The sequence below is a fragment of the Peromyscus eremicus genome, chromosome 20 (assembly GCF_949786415.1).
Source record: "Peromyscus eremicus chromosome 20, PerEre_H2_v1, whole genome shotgun sequence".
In the NCBI taxonomy this organism is placed as follows: domain Eukaryota; kingdom Metazoa; phylum Chordata; class Mammalia; order Rodentia; family Cricetidae; genus Peromyscus; species Peromyscus eremicus.
The window spans coordinates 2,148,164-2,169,222 of record NC_081436.1 but is presented as its reverse complement, the minus strand read 5'-3'; the positions used below and the strand labels follow the sequence as shown (position 1 = coordinate 2,169,222).

At 52.5% G+C, this 21,059-nt stretch overlaps 2 protein-coding genes across 2 annotated transcripts in view; one reads left to right on the top strand and one right to left on the bottom strand.

Annotated features, from left to right (window-relative positions):
• Positions 1-4,311, top strand: part of Krt7 (keratin 7) — a 64,925-nt gene extending 60,614 nt beyond the window's left edge. The window contains exons 3-9 of the mRNA XM_059248046.1: positions 237-297; positions 1,062-1,157; positions 1,323-1,487; positions 1,734-1,859; positions 2,141-2,361; positions 3,969-4,000; positions 4,133-4,311. Coding sequence (XP_059104029.1) covers positions 237-297; positions 1,062-1,157; positions 1,323-1,487; positions 1,734-1,859; positions 2,141-2,361; positions 3,969-4,000; positions 4,133-4,311 — 880 coding nt within the window. The remainder of the gene's footprint in view (positions 1-236; positions 298-1,061; positions 1,158-1,322; positions 1,488-1,733; positions 1,860-2,140; positions 2,362-3,968; positions 4,001-4,132) is intronic.
• Positions 4,312-14,310: 9,999 nt separating this feature from the next.
• LOC131896514 (keratin, type II cuticular Hb1-like) lies at positions 14,311-20,728 on the bottom strand. The gene is made up of 9 exons (XM_059247187.1): positions 20,366-20,728; positions 18,687-18,895; positions 17,664-17,724; positions 17,442-17,537; positions 16,772-16,936; positions 16,399-16,524; positions 15,898-16,118; positions 14,931-14,962; positions 14,311-14,477 (listed from the first exon to the last, which is right to left on the bottom strand). The coding sequence occupies exons 1-9, from the start codon at positions 20,726-20,728 to the stop codon at positions 14,311-14,313; spliced, it is 1,440 nt and encodes a 479-aa protein (XP_059103170.1).
• Between the last annotated feature and the right edge of the window lie 331 nt (positions 20,729-21,059).

Below are 21,059 nucleotides of genomic sequence, written 5' to 3'. Positions count from 1 at the left end.
AGTCCCCAAGACCCCATCCACTCCCAGATTGGGGTTGAATCCTCCTTTTCTTCCTGGGGTGACTTCAGAACAGCACTGAGAGGTCCCTTTGCAGCCTGATTGCACTCCCAGACAGCCCAGCTTCCTACAGAAAGACCCGGCAGGGCCAGGAACGGCAGTGAGAGCTCTTCTACGGCACTCCCTGGCAAGGAGTGTAGGGTTTCCTCATACTGTCTCCTTTCCCTTTTCTGTCCTAGGTACGAGGAGGAAGTTTCTCTGAGAGCCACAGCCGAGAATGAGTTTGTGGCTCTGAAGAAGGCAAGTAGCATTGGTGTGGGAGACAGGGTAACAAGGATACCTGAGCGACACGCTGTGCTTGTGGTCACCCCAAGGCTTAATCTCTGTGGGGGTTGTGACCTTCCCACATCAAGATAGGAAAATTCTCAGAGAGGTGTCCCAGCGAATGTCATACCCAGGGCTGTGACAAAGGGCTGTTGTGAAGGCAGTAGCCAACTGGAATGCTGGCACCTAGTGGAGGGCTAGTGGTTCCACCGCCGCGGAGCCATGGATCTGTTTGGAATGTCTATTGGTTCCTGCCCTGATCCCCTATTGACCTTGGTGTGCCTTTCCCTGCTTCTAGGGTATACAGTTGGGGTGCTAGTAGCCACAGGGCTTCATTCGGTCCATTGAAAAATAGTGTGGTCTACATCCCATTCTAGAGTCTGACCATTAGGACCTAAGCCAGTGTGTACAGGATGATAGGGTCACTCGGAGTGGCCAGATGCCCTCTTGAAGCCTTGCTAGTTCAGGTCAGGGTCAGTTGGCTGATCTGGGAGCCAATGGGAAGCTCTTTAGAATAGAATGGGATCAAAGAGTGAGAAGAGGGAAGATGTCTTGGGGGGCTGAGAGGCAGCGAGTCTCCAGTCCTGAGAAGCTGCCAAGTGCATGCTGGGAATTGGGGGCTGAGATGACTTGCACATAGGAATCTTTTCCCACTGTGTTGCATGGGATGTATGAAGAGAGAGAGGACTTTGGGAAATGATCAGCCAAGTGATTCAAACTCACACACCCCTCTTTCCCAGGACGTGGACTGTGCCTATCTGCGCAAATCAGACCTGGAGGCCAACGTGGAGGCACTGACCCAGGAGATCGACTTCCTGAGGAGACTGTATGAGGAGGTGAGGGCAGCAGCCAGGTGGAAGCCTGGCAAGTAGACTGAAGACAGTCATTCCATGGCTGTGAAGTCCTGTGTGGACCAGGGGAGGTCTGAGAGGCTTACACAGGTATGTGGTGTTAGACTGAATTTTCAACAAGCTTTTGACTGCTGTTCCCTCCTCCTGCAGGAGATCCGAATCCTCCACGCTCACATCTCAGACACCTCTGTCATCGTCAAGATGGACAACAGCCGGGACCTGAACATGGACTGCATTGTGGCTGAGATCAAGGCTCAGTATGATGACATTGCCACCCGCAGCCGAGCAGAGGCCGAGTCCTGGTACCGCACCAAGGTGAGTGGTCACAACACCTGTCCTTAGACACAACAGTGGGAAAGACTCCAGGATCTATCAGAAAAGGTTTCATGACCCCAAGAATCTCAAGAAGATTGCAGACAGCTCTCAGGTAGAGGAGGCAGCCCCAGCTGAGCACTGTGCTGCTGTGCATCTTGCACATCTTGCACACTCAGTGGTGGTGTGCTCACTGGGTGGATGTTGCATCCTGTGCCTCATGGGCATCTCTGCTTCCCCCATCCCCAGTGTGAGGAGATGAAGGCCACAGTGATCCGTCACGGGGAGACCCTGCGTCGCACCAGAGAGGAGATCAATGAGCTGAACCGAATCAACCAGAGGCTGACAGCTGAGATTGAGAACGCCAAGTGCCAGGTACGTAGGGGTCAGCTGTGCTGAGACCAGGGAGGCTGGGTGCCTACTCAGTGCCATAGGGCCAGCATGTGCCCTGCTTGGATCTTACCATTTAGTATACCTCCTATGTATATGAACAGAATCCTGACCATAGTCACTCAGGTTGAACCACATCTATAAAGAAAAATTTCTTATTTGAGGGTGAAGGATGTTTCCCAGCTGGTAGCAGACTAGATACATCCAGGTAATATATAGAGCAACCCAGGGACCATAGGTGATCTCATTCTCTTCTGTGTCCCCAGAACACCAAGCTGGAGGCCGCAGTGACCCAGTCTGAGCAGCAGGGTGAGGCTGCCCTCACTGATGCCCGCTGCAAGCTGGCTGAGCTGGAGGCTGCCCTGCAGAAGGCCAAGCAGGACATGGCCTGCCTGCTCAAGGAGTACCAGGAGGTGATGAACTCCAAGCTGGGGCTGGACATCGAGATCGCCACCTACAGGCGCCTGCTGGAGGGCGAGGAGCACAGGTGGGTCCAGTAGCTCTTGACTGTCCCAACCCTTCTTGGGTCCTCAGCATTGAGCCTCACACCTAGGGTACTCATCAATCTTCGCTTCCTCATCTCATCATCCTGCACGTGCATAGGAAATCTGTGTAAGTCCTTTAACCTTGATCTAGCTCCATCTCACTTCTTCAGCTGACCTGTCTCTGAGGCTGCCTACAGGAAGTACTGAGTTTTGCTCCCCTGAGGCCTAGCTGAGTCCATTCCTAGGGTGATGCTTCTTTCCCCATCATGATCTGCATGTATTCTCAGGACCCCATCTTCTTTCCTAACCTGGCCCTGGCCAGCTCCACTCCACCCTTGGAAATTCAGGTTTATCTATAACAGCAGCTTGTGGTAGCAGATTCCACCACCTCCTGCCTAGCCATTTGCCAATGAGTGCCCTAAAGTGCTCTCCGTTTGCAGTTCGGACTGCGGTATGGACAGCAGAGGAACTTTGTTAGTTTTCACTAGTCAGAGTTGGGTACTGGTGGAGGAACTTCTGGCCATTTTGCCTTCCTGTGGTGGAGGACCCCTTACAACCCAAGACCGTAAGGACCCCACTCTAAACCAAGATCTCATCTTGTACCCTTGCTTTCTGTCTCCTGGTCAGTCATTGGTTGTATCCAGAGCTGCTTTTTGTGTGTAGCCAGTCCCCAGGGTGGCACACAGATGGAGAATCGTGTGTACTGGGGACATGGGGACACAGACTTGGTCCCTGGAAGTCCGTGTGGTTACACAGAGAGACCCCCAACACAGTGAAGTAGCTTGGGAAGCCCAGAGGCACAGGGTGATAGGACCTGGGGATCTGGAAGTTGGAGAAAGATATAGGCAGAGCAGCGGGAAGCGAACCGCAGGTCCTCCACCGCACGGGGTGGAGAGAAGCAGTTACTCAGGAGACCAGAGAGGGCGGGTTGCGGATCTGAGGCCGAGTTTGCCAGCCCTTGGCTGTTGTGTGTTCAAGACAATTCTGTATGGTGCCCTTCTGGGAGCTAATGCCAAGTGGACAAGAGATACAGGCCAGGTGGGGATGGAGTTTTAGCCTTTCACTGTCATTAGTCTGTGAGTTCCCAAGGAATCAACTGCTGTAATTGGTTCCAAGCTGGCTCTGGGTTTCCAATACTCATTTCTTCACGGAGGAGTCATGTGTGATGTCAGGCGTTGTTTTCAGAAACTGGGGCAAAATGTTCTGGCTTCCTTTAGGCCCACATTGCCATGATGGCAATCGGATAGGATTTAGAAGGTCGCTTCTGGTCCCCTGGAATGCACTCACAACTCAGAACCCACAGGACAACAGCAGCCAGTGCTTTCCCACGCGTGTCTAGGTCTCTTTGTCCCCATGAGAGCGATGGATTATTCTGGGGGGGAGGCCTAGACCCCACTGGGGAGGCTAAAACTCAGGGTGCACAGAGAATAGCGTGCGTGGTGAGATGGAGGACGTGCCTTGCCTTCCGAGCTCACGTAGTGCCCCCAGGCCTACCCCCAGTTCCTGGTCTCTCGGTCTCTCGCACACCGTTTCCCTAGGAGGGCCCACGATGTCCCCTGTCCCGTGCTTTCGGTGTACTAACATCTGTCCTCCCTTTCCTCTCCCGCAGGTTGTGTGAGGGCGTTGGCTCCGTGAATGTGTGTAAGTAATCCCAGCCTTCCCCTTTCCTGCGGGGTGGTTCGAGCCTTTGGGGCGGGAACACATGCGCTTGCTGCAGAGCCGCCTGGCAGTGGCAGTGCCTGACGCCATCTCCCACGTTCTCCCCGCTTCCAGGCGTGAGCAGCTCCCGCGGTGGCGTCGTCTGTGGCGATCTCTGTGTCTCCGGTACTGGCCCTGCTGTCAACACCAGAGTGTGCAGCGCCCCCAGCGGTAACGTGGTGGTGGGCACCCCCAATGCCTGCGCCCCCTGCGCCGGGGCGGGCGCCTGCAGCGGAGGCTGTAAGAAGTGCTAGGAACACTGCCCACTCTGCCCACGAAGTGACCGCACAGCGCGACAGTGGCCTCGGCGCCTCCATCTCATTCTGTAGCCTTCTCTAGTAACTTGTTTTGAGGATTCTTGCTTTTATTTCCCCTTCTGTTTTTTTGTTTTTTGTTTTTTTTTTTGCTGGATTCATTGGTCTTAAGATCTTGGAGGATCCGCTGCCCCAGGATCCTCTTTGTCCGCCAGGTCCCTAGCATGATTTTGCTTGGGCATGGAGACAGGGACCAACACGGTTGCTGGCTTTCCTGTCACTCAGCGAGAGACCACGTGACCCAGAGCATCTCCTTCCGGGTCTGCCTGGCAGCCGCTGCCCCCAAACCAGGGACTCGGCGGCGGCCTGCACTTTGGCCTTTGTCTCACTCTGCGTTCCCAATAAACTAATTGCAGCGAATCAAACCTGCGCCTCAGACTCTCCAAAATTCTGCCTATGACAGGTGCCACCGCCAGAGGTCTCAGGACCCCCACCAGCCACCTGGTGTTTTCAGTAGGCAAGGCAGCAATAGGCAGCTCCTATGGCTTGGAGAAATCAGGCCTTGGGGACAACAAAGGCAGACTCAAGGCAGAGAATCTTGTGGGGTGGTCAGTATTCTAACTGAGGTGTTCTGTCTCAGCACTGTGCATCGTGGGCTGGGTGACTGTCCCTGAGGTCTCCCAGGACATTTTATTTTGTAGCATCCTTGGCCTCTGTCACTAGATGCAGGCAGTATTTCTCTCCCCCTTACTGTGATCAGCAAAGATATCTCTGGACAAGGTGAAATGTCACCCGGGGCTTCTCAGCCACAGTCATTTTGCTTCCCTTCTTTGAAGGGCGTTTCTGGGGTGTCGTGCTTGAGGAAGGGACTGAGAGAACGGAAGGACGGCAGTGGGTGGCAGAGGAGAGGAGGAGAGGAACTCCTGGTAGGTCAGGGTCAGAAGACCTGGCATTCACAGTGGTGGCTGTCACCTGTTGTGTGGGTGAATGAACAAGTTGCTTCCATCCCGAGTGTCAGTTCCTGCTGGAGAGTGAGGAGGGTCACACCATTCCTAGGGTGGCTCTTGGCTCTGAGGAGAGGGGGAAAGGCTTTGTTTCTAGAGGCTCTGTCAGAACAGCAGTCCAGTTCCATCTCAACAGGCAGGTCTCTCATCCTCACCAGACTTTGGCTTTTCATCTGTCAAATGAGACGATGGTGTCTACATTTTTGTGGGAAGAGTGTCACACAATGATGGCATATGGCAAATCTCTCCAGAGAGGTGTCTTTTTTAAAATTTAAAATAAATATATTTTCCCAGTGCTGAGGACCAAATCCATGTCTTCGCACATCCTGACCAAGTGCTCTCCCGCTGAGTTATGATCCCAGCCAGGAAGCCTTCAAACACAACTTCCTCACTCCTCCTGCTTCCTCCTGACCCTGTGGGTGGGCAGGGGAGCTCTTCTTCTTCACCTGGCACCTTTCTGGGTACTGTGATGACTGAGAGGTTCTCAGGGCCTCTCTGGCAAGGCTGGCCCTGGTGCTGGCTGGCAGCTGAGAGCTTAGGTAAGGGTTGTTGGCTAGAATATATCAGCTAGGCTCAAATGGGAAAGTAGTATTGGGAGCAGAGGGAACGATCACAAATAATTATTAACTACAGCGGAGGACTAGGGGAAGGAGGGGTGGCTGGCAAGCAGTAAAACAGTAAACACAGGAGCTGTGGTGGCAGACATGGCTGGGGCTGCCTGGCGGTGCGACTGACCTTGATTTTCAGTCCATTGGATGGAGAATGACCCAGGGTATTTGCAAAGTTGTGTCTGTGAAGGGGTTTCCAGAGGAAACTAATTAGAGGGGAGCGGACACCCTCTGAGTGTGGGGGGGGGGGAGGAATTGTCCCACAATCTAGAGGACTGAGTAGGACAAGGAAGAAACGGAGGAAGCCAGTGAGTTCTCTGTTCACTGGCCACAGATGGAAAAGCCCGCAACATTTAGCCAAAGTAACGCTTTCCTCTTTCACATAGTTTCTCTGAGACATTTCTGCCATGGTGTCAAAAGGTCTACTACACTTTGCATGTGTGATGCCCTTGTTTCTATTCAGAGAGAGAGAGAGAGAGAGAGAGAGAGAGAGAGAGAGAGAGAGAACACAGAAACGCACACAGACATGAGGAGCATCCTCTCTGCTCCCCAGTATTAACATCCATCCTCTCACTGTAGTTAGTTCTTCCCCACATATCTCCCTGAGGACACTCAAGCTCAGCCTGAGGCCTGGCCCCAAAGCCAATGCCACAGGTTCTTGACTTTGTTACAACAGCACCTCATTACCAGGTACCAAATTCTCTGTACTTAGCTCTATGTCATAACTAAACTTCCCAAAGGCAGTTGTTTAAAACACTGTTGTTTTTTTTGTGGGGTCAGGCGGCTGTTTTCCGTTATGATGCTGGCTTCAGGTAGCTGGAGAGTCCTAAATGCCTTCGCTGAAATGCTTGGCATTGATGCCTGCAGCTCAGCTGGCGCAATGGTCAGGGCCCTCTCTTCTCCTTCATGGCTTCCTGTTCTCACAAGGCCAGGGCACAGAAGCCTGGAGGGACCCTCCCTTTGGAGCATAGGGACCAGCCCCAAGTCAAGAGGCTGGGTCTTGAACCCTTTCTGTGGTTTGAATGGCTGTGCTCAGAGAAGGATAGAATTGTTGGGAGCCATATGGAGGATGAACTGGAGAAGACATAAATTGTTGGACATTGTGTAGCATTAAATGATGCCGGGACAAGGGCTTTATCCTTTTTGTTACTGTTGCTGTGATGGCATTGGAAACATTCCAGCAGGCCTGAACATATACTACAGAGACTTGTGCCCCTCCTTTTCAGGCTATTGAAACAATGTTTCCAGAGGAATAAGGATTTCCCAGGAATCTCATGCTCAGTTAAGTGAAAGACTCAAGCTGGGCGCCAACCCTGAGGAATTCTGACAACTTGTCAGACAGCTTGCGGGAGAGACTGCAGCAGGGTCAGACGGTTGGATAGGTAGGACTGCACCCCCCCCCCCCCCAGCACTGCTTAGTTACGCACGCCTCTAGCTGTCGATTTAAACCTAAACCTCATGCCAGGATCCCAAAGATGGATGGGGGGTGGTCACTAGACTGTTTGTTCCTCTTCCAAATGTAGCGTTCTTGGGTAGATCTTCTTCTGTTTTCCACTGTGCTTGTCTTTAACTGGCCTACTGAGGATAGGTGGCCAAGCTTGGCGTACCAGAGCTTCCAGGGCAGGCTCCAACCCTACAGCTCTGCTAATAGCATGTGATACAGCATCCCTCGCCATCCAATTGAGAAGGTGGAGTGGGGTGGTAGAAAAAGGCCAGGATGCTCAGGCTCTTGTCACAGGTTTGGCAACCAGTACATGTGGTTGAGGGCCCTCGCTTCCAGACCCCAGATAGTTCACCTACATCAGTGGTTCTCAACCTTCCTAATGCTTCGACCCTTTAATACAGTTCCTCATGCTGTGCTGACCCCCAACCATAGAATTATTTTCATTGTTATTTATTTCATAGCTGTAATTTTGCTACTGTTATGAATCATAATGTAAAAATCTGTGTTTCCTAATGGTCTTAGGCAGCTCCTGGGAAAGGGTTACTCACCCTCCAAAGGGGGTCACGACCCACAGGTTGAGAAATTCTGACCTGTGTGACTATTGGGGTGATGTTGCCAGCCCACGGGATGCTCAGGCACTCCGGCTAATGCACAGAGCAGAGCAGGAGCCAAGGGACAGTTATTTTGATACTGCCCACTACCTGAGCCATCTCATCTCAAGCATGTTGGCACAGAGGCTCTGATTGCCAGCGCGTTTCCATTCTTCATCAGAGATTCTGGAAAGCCTGGTCGCCATTGATCCAGAGAGATGATGGGCAAAGATGACAGGAACGAGAAATTACTCTGTATGAGGAAGCTTTTAGTGGGTGGAGGCTGGGGTGGGGTTGGGGGCAGAGAGCGGAGTGGAAAGCAGGTTGGTTCACTTTAAGCTTCCAGGGCATCCTGCAGACCAGTCCTCAGCCTTCCTGAGCCCACGGATTGTCTCTTCTATCTTCAGTTCATACTCCGTGCCTGCGACATGTCTGTCTGCCTGGATAGCTCCTCACAGACAATAACTGTTTCCTTTAAAACAAGCTTCAGGGACTGGGACAAAACCCCCCTCTCTCTCCAGTGTTTGTTCCTTCCTTCCTTCCTTCCTTCCTTCCTTCCTCCCTCCCTCCCTCTCTCCCTCCTTCCCTCCGTTCCTTCCTTCCTTTCTTGACAGAGTCTCTCACACTGTGGCCCAGGCTAGTCTCAAACTCATAATAACCCTCCTGCCTCAGCTTCCTGAGTGCTGGGATTACAAGTGTGTGTCACCCAAGCCGGCACGAGACAGGCATCTTTAACTCTTCTCTACCTGAGTGAACACGGGGACTGTACTTCTTCGGTGATTCTGACGGAGAGCCCTGCTTCTCCTTAAGGTCTCAATTCCAGCATTGCTTCTGACTCTGGCTAGCGATCCTCCTGCCCATTTCCCTTTTCTCCCAGCCCTAACGCCCAGGGCTCTGCAGAGTCCTTTGGCTGTTTCCTCCAAACTCAAAAGCTCCTCCGGGAAGGAGGAGGGAGGCTCACAAGACCCAGGAAGACAGTGAAGACCCAGGCTCAGGAGGCTCCCTAGATTCACAGGCCCTGCCCAAGGCCATAAAGGTGGAACTGACAGGGAGCTTGCCTGAGCTCCAGGATGCCACCCTGTGTGTGTGTGTGAGTCACTGTCCACGCTGGGTGGGCTGGCTCTTTCACGATGCAGCTGCCTTTCAGTCACCCACACTTCTGTACATGTGGAACTCCACACACTCATTGGTTCTTCAAATAGACTTACTTAGAAACATTACTTTTTTGTTTTTGTTTTTGTTTTTCATCAGTGCCCTATCTAGGTAAATATGCAGACATTTGTCTCCCCAGGAAAAGCCACACAGCAGGTGACTATGGTGACAGGGAGGCAAGCCTGGAGACTCATCATTGGATCTAATAGCTGAGACTACAGTGTTGCTTGAATTTCTAAATGGTCTTTTAATAAAAAACCTAGAGTCAGATACCAGGGTAAAAGCTGAAATATCAGAGAAGCAGAGCAGCCAGCCACTAGTTCTTACCTCCACAAAATCCTCAGCCTAAAGAGAGTGAGTTCCTGCTTCCTCACACCTTATATACCTTTCTCTGCCCAGACATCACTTCCTGGGATTAAAGGCGTGTGTGTTTCCCAGTACTGGGATTAGAGGTGTGTGCCACCACTGCCTGACCTCTGTGTCTAATCTAGTGGCTGGCTCTGTCCTCTGATCCTCAGGCAAGTTTATTAGGGTACACAATATGTCACCACATTACAGTGTCAGCCTTGGAGAGGGTGGGAAGAAGGTGACCCTCTGAGTTCTCCCTGTGCTACACTGTGATGCACCCTCTGAGGTTGCCTGTCCTTAACACCCCACCCCCCTTAAGTCCTTGGGAAGAAGTATCAGTGTCCCAGAGCAGCTTCCAACAAGGGAAGAACTGCAAGAGCCCCACAGAGCTCTGTCCCTGTACTTGCCAGGTGACAAGAACACCCGAGGCCCCGTGGGGAGCAAGTGAAGGGACCGGGAGACCTGAAAGGCAGAGTGGGGGGTCAGAGCCAGTGTGTGTGTGTGTGTGTGTGTGTGTGTGTGTGTGTGTGTGTGTGTGTGGCTAGTATACTCTTCTAGATACCCTGAGGTCACTTGGGGGGCAGAGAGAGCCATGGAAGATGGGGCTTGTGTTCTGTGGAGGTTCCTACTGCTGTGTGGTGTGAGCAAGCTTCACCTTGCTCTGAATTGTGTAAAACGGTGGCTTTTGAACTGAGCCTTGCAATGGGTGATTCCATTTTATCAAATAGCAGTTGGCTCCATTTCAAACACTCTGCATCTTGTGTGTGTGTGTGTGTGTGAAGACACCATCAACTGTCTCATATCTGACATGAGGTACACACTGATAAATCTCATTTATGTAAGCTACAAAGTGTCACCCACAAACTTATCAGAGTAGATGGAAACACATGGACACATGAGCAGATTAAAACTGTATCAGAAAAACCAGGCCTGTGAACTTATCCAACACACTAAGAACAGTGAAGGCCATTCTGTCCATGCAGACCTGGCCTCGGACCTCACCTGACTGTACTGCTGGCAGGTAGGCCTGGCTCTGCACCTCTAACATCTCTCCAGCTGGCTTTCTTACCTAACGGCCCACGGCCACCTGCACATGTGTTAGTTCTCTGTGCTCAGTAAGATCTCTGTGAAGTCTGTGGCCTCTTGAACTGTCTTGTAGCCCCTCTGTCACTGACATATGTATTACTGTGTGAATGTGTGTGTCGTCTGAGGAGTGACATTAATAACTATTATCGGAATAAAAAGAACCTGAAGCTGGGGGTTGGTGGTATATATATATATATATATATATATATATATATATATATATATATATATATATATATTCACTCAGGAAGTGGGGGCAGGAGGATCAGGAGTTCAAGGCCAACTTTGGCTACATAGTGAGTTGGACACCTGAGGTGGTATTGTGTTCCCTGAAATATTGTGCACCCTAATAAACTTATCTGGGGTCAGAGACAGAACAGCCACAATATTAAACATAGAGGATAGGCAGTGGTGGCAGTCACACCTTTAATCCTAGCATTCCAGAGGCAGAAATCCCTCTGGATCTCTGTGAGTTCAAGGCCACATTGGAAACAGCCACGCATGGTGACACATGCCTTTAATCCCAGAAAGCGAGCCTTTAATCCCAGGGAGTGGTAGTAGAAAGCAGAAAGGTATATAAGGCGTGAGGATCAGAAACTAGAAGCATTTGGCTGCTTAAGCATTTGGCTGGTTAAGCTTTCAGGCTTTGGAGCAACACAGTTCAGCTGAGAGCCATTCAGATGAGGACTCAGAGGCTTCCAGTCTGAGGAAACAGGACCATCTGAGGAACTGGCAAGGTGAGGTAGCTGTGGCTTGTTCTGGTTCTCTGATCTTCCAGTTCACCCCAATACCTGGCACAGGTTTGATTTTATTAATAAGAACTTTTAAGATCCCTGCTACAGACACCCATCTGGATGACAGGAGAGCCTGTCTCAAAAAATCCAGTCAACTAACCAACCAATTGTGATTGCCAGTGGCCGTACTATCTAGTGGGGTCAAAATTACCAGATAAATTGCAGTCAAGAATACTTATATAGCTAATTAATTTACTGCTATTCAACAATTCTAAGCTTGTTGAAAGACACAAGCATTTGTTGTATGGTTTTGTGGTAGGAGGGAGAGAAGCAAATACTTTGGAGAGCTGTTTGGGAGGAAGATGAAGACAATTCTGGTGCCTGAATTCAAGGGCAGCCTGGGCCAGGAGGGATGCTGGACAGGACTGTGGCCTCAAAGGGTGCTGCTCTTTGTTGTGGAATATTAGTTAAAGATAGGTTGCATTCGTTTATGCTGTGGAATATTTGTTCAATGATGCAAAGATGTGTTGTATTCTTTTGTGTTGCATTTGTTTAACTCTGTGAAGCTGTGTTACTTTGTCTGCCTAAAACATCTGATTGGTCTAATAAAGAGCTGAATGGCCAATAGCAAGGCAGGAGAAAGGATAGGTGGGGCTGCCAAGCAGAGAGAATAAATAGAGAAGAGAGATGAGGAAGAGCAAGAAGAGGAGAAAAGGAGGAGAGGAAGATATCAGGGGCCAGCCACCCAGCCACACAGCCAGACATGGAATAAGAAAGAGAAAAAAGATATACAGAAATAGAGAAAGGTAAAAGCCCAGAGGCAAAAGGTAGATGGGATAATTTAAGAAAAGCTGGTTAGAAACAAGCCAAGCTAAGGCCAGGCATTTATAAGTAATAGTAAGTCTCTGTGTGATTATTTGGTAGCTGGGTAGTGGGCCTCCAAACAGCAAAGAGTAAAAACAAAACAAAAAAACCTATAGCTCTGGACAAAGTAGAGAGGAGAAAGATGTGGGGAAGGGCATGAAGAAGCCAGGAGAGGCAGAATTCAGGGCCAGGGCTGTGAGAGAGGGATCACGTGGGGTTGGGACACGAGGCTTGCTGCTGAACAGTGAGGCCAGTGAAGGCCTCAGGATTCTGAGCACAGCCTCAGGATTACCCAGGTAGGACCTTGAGCATAGTAGGAGCTAAGGTGGAGGCTGGTACAGTGGTCCAGGGCCAGGGTGCAAAGGTAGAGGGGCCCTGAGTGCTCAAGGTAAGGTTGCAGGGTGAGGGGTGTGAGCCAATGAGTGATGTCCATGGGAGGAGTGAGACCCTATGAGGCAGGAGGGACAGGCTGGAGACCTGACACTCAGGGCCCACGGAGTGGAGGAGAGAAGATGACAGGTGTAGATCCCAGGGGGCCTAAGACCTAAACAGTGAGGCAGTAGGACATTTTTCAAGAGGGTGTGGCTAGGTGGGGAGGAGGTCATGGGCAGGTCATGGACAGAAGCGGGGCTGAGGAAGGGGGAGTGGGGAGGGCAGCAGGGGTGGGTGCGTGGGGATGGAGGATATTTTAGCTCTGGTTCCTCTAGCCTGGGCTCAGAACTTTTCTGGGTCTTCTATTCTGGAGTATTCCCAGGACCAGTGAGGTCAGGCCAAGAAGAACAGAGTGGCCATCCTAGTGCTGGGGATGAGTCACGAAGGTACAGGGAACAAGGCAGTGAGGTGGCCATGGCAACGGGGAGTGGGGACCAGAGCGACACAAAGTGGTCCTGGTGGCACATCTGATAGTTGTTGCTGTGATGTGTGTGTGGTGTTAGGATGCAAGGAGTGAATATATGGGGGAGAAGAAAGTGGGGTGTAGGTGGAAGGGGGTTAGGACCACACACACACACACACACACACACACACACACACACACACACACGAATGCACACACACACACACACACACACACACGAATGCACACACACACACACACACACACGAACGCGCGCACACACACACACACACACACACACACACACACACACACGAATGGACTGACTGACAGACACCTACTCCCAATCCCTTAACCCACACACAGACAGATGGATGGGCAGACAGACAGACAGACAGACAGATACCCCTAGCACCCCCATATCCACACACAGATGGATGAGTGGGCAGACAGACAGACAGACAGGTAGATTACTGCTCTCCCCTCCTGAGCCTCCCCACACCCACACACAAATGGATGGACAGACAGACAGAGAGAAAGATTACCCCCCCCCCAAACCTACACACAGACTGATAGATGGGAAGACAGGCAGATAGACAGACAGGCAGGCAGGCAGACAGACAGACATGCAACCCTGCCTTTCAGCATAGCCTGTGGCCTCTGGTTTCCTTAAGGACTATTTGGAGGAGGGAATCCTATCCTCTGGCTGTACCAACCACAGGGATTGACTGAGAAGGCCTCTGGGAATGAAGAAAGGATGTGTATGTATGCATGGGGGAAACAGGTGTCAGGGGTCACATCTCTCTTTGGTGGGCTACACTGAGAGCATGCCCCCAAAGCCACATGGCCTAGTAGGTGTGGTACAGGCAACCTGAGCTTTGAGATCTGCCTGGTGGGGATGGGGAGACAATTCTGTTTGGAAACAGGCCCTGTAAATGTCTACCACAGGGACAGGCCCCAGTGGCCCCAGTCCTTTGGCCATATCACCAAGCCAGTGCTCCCCAGATGACAGTATGAGCTTACCCCAAGAAAGCACGACATCTTACACACTCTGAGAGTAGGCAGAGTTTATTGCACAACACAGCCTAGAGGCTAGAGACACAGGAAGCAGGACTGGGCACCTCCAGGGCCGCAGCTGAGGCAGGGGGCTGATCTATCACAGCCAGCAGCTGGTAGCTGGACAGAGGGGCAGCTGCTGGGGGTGGGGACTGTATTCTCAGAACACAAGGGCATCTGGGGGTGGGAACTGTATTCTCAGAACACAAGGGCAGCAGACCGTGAGGCTACTGTGTCCAGCCCTGTGGGGCAGGCCACTCCCTGCTCCCTCTTGACTCCTAACACCTCCCCTGGTAACAGGAGCCGCTTCCACAGGGTGCACACAGGCCAGTGCTCACCGCCACATTCCCGCTGCATGGGGCGCTGCAGACACTGCCTGTCACTGGCCGTGAGCCAGACACACACAGGTCCCCGCACACAACTCCACCACGGGAGCTGCTAACACCTGTGGGAAGAAGGGAGAGGTCTTGAAGCCTGGCTGGTGGCCACCCCAGCTAGTCACCCTTCCCTTGGTCAATGAGGTTGCTCAGGCCCTTCAGGGAAGGCCACAAAGAGCCTTCCATTCTAGTTTGTAAGCTGTGCAGGGAGGCCTGTGGGTGGGAGCCGGGAGGCCTGAGTTACGGACCTGTTTCTGCTCTGTAACACCTTTTGTGAACTCACTCACTTCTACAAGGCAGACGCCATACTAAGTGACTTCTGGGGTCCCTGGGGGTGATATCTTTCCCCTTTCCCACCCTAGTCATTCTGGGGGCTAACCTCAGTCTCTCTTTCTGCATGAGCAACCTAGTCCCCTTGACAGGAGTTATGAGTGACATTTGCCCAGTGTCTGTATACCACACTGGGGAATCCTTGCTGATGAGCAAGCCTACAGTTTCCTTTCAGGATTCATTGTACTTACAGACGTTCACAGCTCCAACACCTTCGCACAGCCTGAGCGGAGGAAAGGCGGGGAAGAGAGAGGAGACATAATGAGATATCATCAGGTTACCCTCAGATGCCACATTCCCATTCATATTTAACTTCGTGTCACTTAGACAAAGGTGTCTCTGTGGTGGTTGTGGCCATGTGGGGCACACTATACTGAGCAGACGTCAGAACGGTTTCAAGTCTTGCTTGCCTTCATTCAGCTGAGTCTGCAACGTGCAGCCCCAACAAGTCCCTGACAGACTTGGCTAGGCCCAGCTTTAGAAAGAAATGGCCCCCACAGGCTCTGACTGCTGGTGCTGTTTTGGGAGGCTGTGGAACTTTAGGAGGTGAGGTTGAGCTGGAGAAAGTAGGTCACCAGAAGTGAGACTTCAAAGGCTACACCCTGGTCTCCGGCTCTTGACCCTGCCTGGTCTGCTGCTGTGTGAACAGCCTCACTACATACTTCCGCAGCCGTGAATGGAACTGCCTTGCCATGGTCTCCTTGCTAGGATGGGCACAGATCCCCCGAAACTGTGAGTTGGAGGAGCTCCCCCACCTCTGTCCAGCACTGTGGTCACAGCAATGCAAAGTAACAAAGGTGTCCTCCTGGGCATACAGCCCAAGGGCAGAAGTTGGCCAGCAGCCCTAACCCAGGACAAAACCTTATGGACCTATAGGCAAGGTGTCCATCTTGGAAGACCCAAGGGAGTTCTGACCCAGAGGTAGGGCACTTTGGTTCTAGTCCTAGCAGGGTCCTATGATGGCTGGAGCTCTGGCTCTGTGGTGGCAATGGTTTGTGTCATGAGGCCACCCAAGGCCAATTCAAGAGCACTGGGCTCCAGTCAGAAATGGCTCTAGCTTATGCTGGTTCTTGGGGCTGAAACTGAGATGTGCAGGGTGGGAGACAGACAGACAAAGCGGGGAAGTTCCTGAGGTAGTGGAGTGTGTGAAGGACTCACCTCTGCTCCTCGCCCTCCAGCAGCCGCCTGTAGGTGGCGATCTCGATGTCCAGCCCCAGCTTGGAGTTCATCACCTCCTGGTACTCCTTGAGCAGGCAGGCCATGTCCTGCTTGGCCTTCTGCAGGGCAGCCTCCAGCTCAGCCAGCTTGCAGCGGGCATCAGTGAGGGCGGCCTCACCCTGCTGCTCAGACTGGGTCACTGCGGCCTCCAGCTTGGTGTTCTGGGGACACAGAAGAGAATGAGATCACCTATGGTCCCTGGGTTGCTCTATATATTACCTGGATGTATCTAGTCTGCTACCAGCTGGGAAACATCCTTCACCCTCAAATAAGAAATTTTCTTTATAGACACGGTTCAATTAGAGTGACCATGGTCAGGATTCTGTTCATATACACAGGAGGTATACTAAATGGTAAGATCCAAGCAGGGCACATGCTGGCCCTATGGCACTGAGTAGGCACCCAGCCTCCCTGGTCTCAGCACAGCTGACCCCTACATACCTGGCACTTGGCGTTCTCAATCTCAGCTGTCAGCCTCTGGATGATGCGGTTCAGCTCATTCATCTCCTCCCTGGTGCGACGCAGGGTCTCCCCATGACGGATTACTGTGGCCTTCATCTCCTCACACTGGGGATGGGGGAAGCAGAGATGCCCATGAGGCACAGGATGCAACACTGACCCAGTGAGCACACCACCACTGAGTGTGCAAGATATGCAAGATGCACAGCAGCACAGTGCTCAGCTGGGGCTGCCTCCTCCACCTGAGAGCTGTCTGCAATCTTCTTGAGATTCTTGGGGTGCATGAAACCTTTTCTGATAGATCCTGAAGTCCTTCCCACTGTCGTGTCTAAGGACAGGTGTTGTGACCACTCACCTTGGTGCGGTACCAGGACTCGGCCTCTGCCCGGCTGCGGGTGGCAATGTCATCATACTGAGCCTTGATCTCAGCCACGATGCAGTCCATGTTCAGGTCCCGGCTGTTGTCCATCTTGACGATGACAGAGGTGTCTGAGATGTGGGCGTGGAGGATTCGGGTCTCCTGCAGGAGGACAGAGAAGGAAGACAGTCAGGTTCTCTGGGCTTTTCTGCACCTGCCATTCCCTCAACCCCCATGGCTCTCTTGGAGCCTGCCAGCCATATTTGTAGGAAAATGACCGCTCCCTAAAAAGTGACAGCTCTCTGTTTGTAAGTTCCCTTTGAGGCAGCCAAGAATTTCTCAAATTCTTGCTTGGGGAGTTGCTTAGACCCAGCAAACCCAGGCTGTATCCAGATGGTTCCTTCGGGACAGACTATGCCCTGGGGCCTGATATTCTCTAGACTAGCTTTAGGGTCAGTAAGACTGAACTGTACCTGTTGGTTTAGGAAGGACTAGGTGGCCCTGGATGGACAGCTCATCTCGTCTGCCTGGTTCTTCAGTCCCCCACCCAAGCTCTCCAGTCTCCAACCTGGGCTCATGTGTCAGATTAGGTTACTTATGAGGGGCTTGGTGGGTTTGGGGGTTCCCTCCAAGCCTTGTGTGTGCTTACCATGGCTACCACTCTTACCTCTTCATATAGCCGCCGCAGGAAGTCGATCTCCTGGGTCAGCGCCTCTGCATTGGCCTCCAGGTCTGACTTGCGCAGGTAGGCACAATCCACGTCCTGTGAGGTTTGCAGAGAGCCATAATGTTACCTCTTCCTTGGGCTTGGGGCATCTGGCTGCTGAGTGGCAGCCCAGAGGGGACAGGGTGGGGTGGAACTGGGTGGGGACTAGCTCCAATTACTCACCTTCTTGAGAGCCACAAATTCATTCTCTGCTGTGGCTCTGAGTGCAACTTCCTCTTCATACCTGAGGCAGGAGGGAAAGAGGGCCTTGTTCAAGTGGCCGTGGGCCTTGGCCATGAAGCTGACTCACAGAGCAACCTGAACTCCAGGCCTCTTTAGAGGATCTGGGACAGGCCAGGCTCTAGGCACATGCCCATGAGAACATTAGGTCTTTGCAGTAGAGACAGGATAGCGGTGTTTGGAAGCTGTGCATTTGTACACACATACGTGTGTGTGTGTGTGTGTGTGTGTGTGTGTGTGTGTGTGTGAGAGAGAGAGAGAGAGAGAGAGAGAGAGAGAGAGAGAGAGAGAGAGAGAGCAGGGGGTTGGGCAGAGGGGAATACTGTTTTTCCTCATCCTTTGGTCAGCACCCTGTTTATTATCTCTTCCTGGAGTGAGCCAAGGGACCACTCTGTAGGAAGGCCTGCTCAGAGCCAGGGGTAGTGGCCAGGGTGCGCCACTGAAGAAGGCTTGTCCCTTTGAGAAGCAGAAGCTTTCTGAGACTCAGTGCTCATCTTTCATGGCTGTGTCACATGTAACTGAAAGTCTCCAGATGTGACCATGCCATGCCTGCATCCCAGCACACTGTAAACCCCCAAGGGCAGGGACCATGCATGTCGCTGGCTGGATTAGTTGCCTCCTGTTGTGTCTACCTGGGTGTGGCAGTTTTTGGAGAGGAGAGTAGGAAGGAAACCCTACAAACATCATCCAGAAGCTTAAGGGCTAGTTCTGGAGACCAGGAAATGTAGATTTTCCCAGATGTTTGTTGGATGGAGAAAGGAAGCCTGTACTACTTGGGGGAGGCTGATGACAATCTGTCTTACAAAGGAAAGGGGTCCTGTGCTTGGAGGAAGGCAGGGAAAGGGATTCCTTGATGGACAAGGCAGGGGCGGGCTTCCTGACCTAGGCAGGCAGAGATCCCAACCACAGGCCAGATGTTCCCCTGTACCCAGGGAGCTCCTACCAAGACTGCCCAGTGACCCTCACCTCTTCTTGTAGCCCTCCATGGCCTCCTGGGCATGGTTGAGCTCAGCAGCCAGCCTCCCGCTGTCAGCCTCCACACACTCAGCCTCCCTCCTCAGGGTCTCGATGTAGCCCTCGAACAGCGGCTCCACGTTGCTCTCACAGCACTTGCGGTTCTGGTAGAACTGCCACTTGGTCTCCAGCAGCTTGTTCTGCTGCTCCAGGAAGCGCACCTGCCATTCAGAATAAAAGTCTGAGAATGGACTCTTGCAGGATCAGAGGGCAAGGGTGCTCACTGGTGCGCATGCACGCACACACACGCACACACACACACATACATACATACACACACACATACATACACACACACACACATACATACACACTCACATACACAGCAACAGCACCTGAAAGCCCATGTCCTCCCTGTTTGGCATGTCATCTTTCTATAACCACACTGGGGCTGAATCAGTTTACTTCCTGGAACTCCTTGAGAGCTGACTTCAGTCAGTTCACCTGGTGTCACGGGAAGTGCTTAAACCACACTCCAGGTCACACGTGACCCAAGGTCACCATACGTAACCTTGGATAAAGCACCGAGCCCTCTGCAGAGTGGAGCAGTTAAAGCACCTGTCACAAAGTGTAGAGAGAGATGTCACCCCGAGAAGATAACACAGCGAGGCAGCTGTGGCAGTCAACCTGCAGATGGACCGGTGGGTCTGCTTAGACTGTAAACTCTGGAAAGTGAAGTGAGCGTGTGCCACAATTACGGAATGCTGCAACAGCAGCTCGGTTAGAATAATAGGCACCTGGGAGGGGAGTGCAGGGATGCCTTGTGTTCCACCCTTGCACTCAGGAGCCGAGCCAGGGGACGTGGCTGACTCTGGAGAGAGACCCTGGATCTGCAGGGGCCATGTCCCACCCCTATAATTACAGATTATTGGGCCCCAAGCTACATATTACCCCCATCTCCCGCCAACAAGGTTGGTCTACTCTCAGACACAGACGCCTTTGGCCAATAACCTTGCTATATCCCTGGTAAGTTCCTTCCTGAGCTAGTTGTCATGTCTCGTGTGTGCCAGCTCTGGAAAGCTCTCCCCAGCCCAGAGCTGCTCTCTCCTCGAGCCTTCCTCTCCCTGTGCTCACACTTCAGTTGCATATGGCTGCCTGGATTCTGCGAGGAGGGCTGCGGGCTCGGGTCTGTGGAGCCCAGACCACACATAGACTCCTTCCCGGAAGGCTCTGGGGATGGGGCCAGTGGCTGTAGCTCAGGCCTTCATGCTGAGCTCCAGTACAGGTGCTTGCACAAAGTACCCTGGCCCAGGTGCTCCATGGGATTAAAACAGCTCTGTGAGAGGAACTTCCAGGCAGTCTTCACGGTCACTCTTTCTACTCTTGACGTGGGGAGGCCACCCAGCTTCCTGCATGAGCATCTACTTGGTCTCGCAGACCGGAGAGTCCCAGAGGGCAGCTCTGGTGAGCTGTGCGGCGAGGCTGTGCCCGGCTTCTGTAGGTCCGGCTCCTAGTTTTGCTTTCAATTTGTTTTCCCATATCAGACTGGAAGGTCCTGCTTCCAGTCTCTTTCTGTCTGTGACCCTGCGGCCTTGAGGGTTCTATGGGTTTGTACTCTGATTTCCCCTCAACACCCCGCCTTGGCCTTGCCTATGGTGGGCTCCAGGAAGGGGCTGCTCCGGGACACCCACCTTGTCGATGAAGGCGGCAAACTTGCTGTTGAGACACTTGATCTGTTCCTTCTCCTCATGCTTCACACACTGAGCATTGGGGTCGATCTCCAGGTTGAGGGGTGTGAGCAGGCTCTCATTGACGGAGACTGTGGTGATGCAGGGGGGTGTGGGCCCGCAGACGCCTCCAGAGCGGTATCCGAAGCTGCGTCCACAGGAGCCGGAGCGGAAGGCCCCGCAGACGCTGTGGCTGCCGAAGCCCCCAGAGAGTCCGCGGTAGCAGGAGATGCCGCGGTAGGGAGCTGCGGAGATGCAGCATTTGCCAGGCCGGGGCCCGCAGGCTGAGGCGCAGCTGAAGTTTCCAGTTCGAAAGCCACAGGTCATGGTGGAGGAAAGGACACGTGCAAAGAGGAGAGAAGTTGACAGTGGATGGAGCCGAGGCCGTGTGGTCCCTGGGTCACTGAAGGCCCTTTTATATGCCCACAGCAGCTGGCATTAAAAGAGGCCAAGAAGAGACAATAGCTGTGTTTTATTGGCTTGGCAGCGCCTGGCCTCTTAAGCTCCAGCTCGCTTGCCTCCTGGTGTGGCTGTGTCAACAATCGCGGCCATGGGCCTGTTTCATCTTCAAAGCCGTTTACAAGCTTCCTCCTGGTCTTTGCCCCTCCCTTGGTCTCTGGGAGAGAAGGGCACGGGAATTCCTTGGCGCATGCTCTCT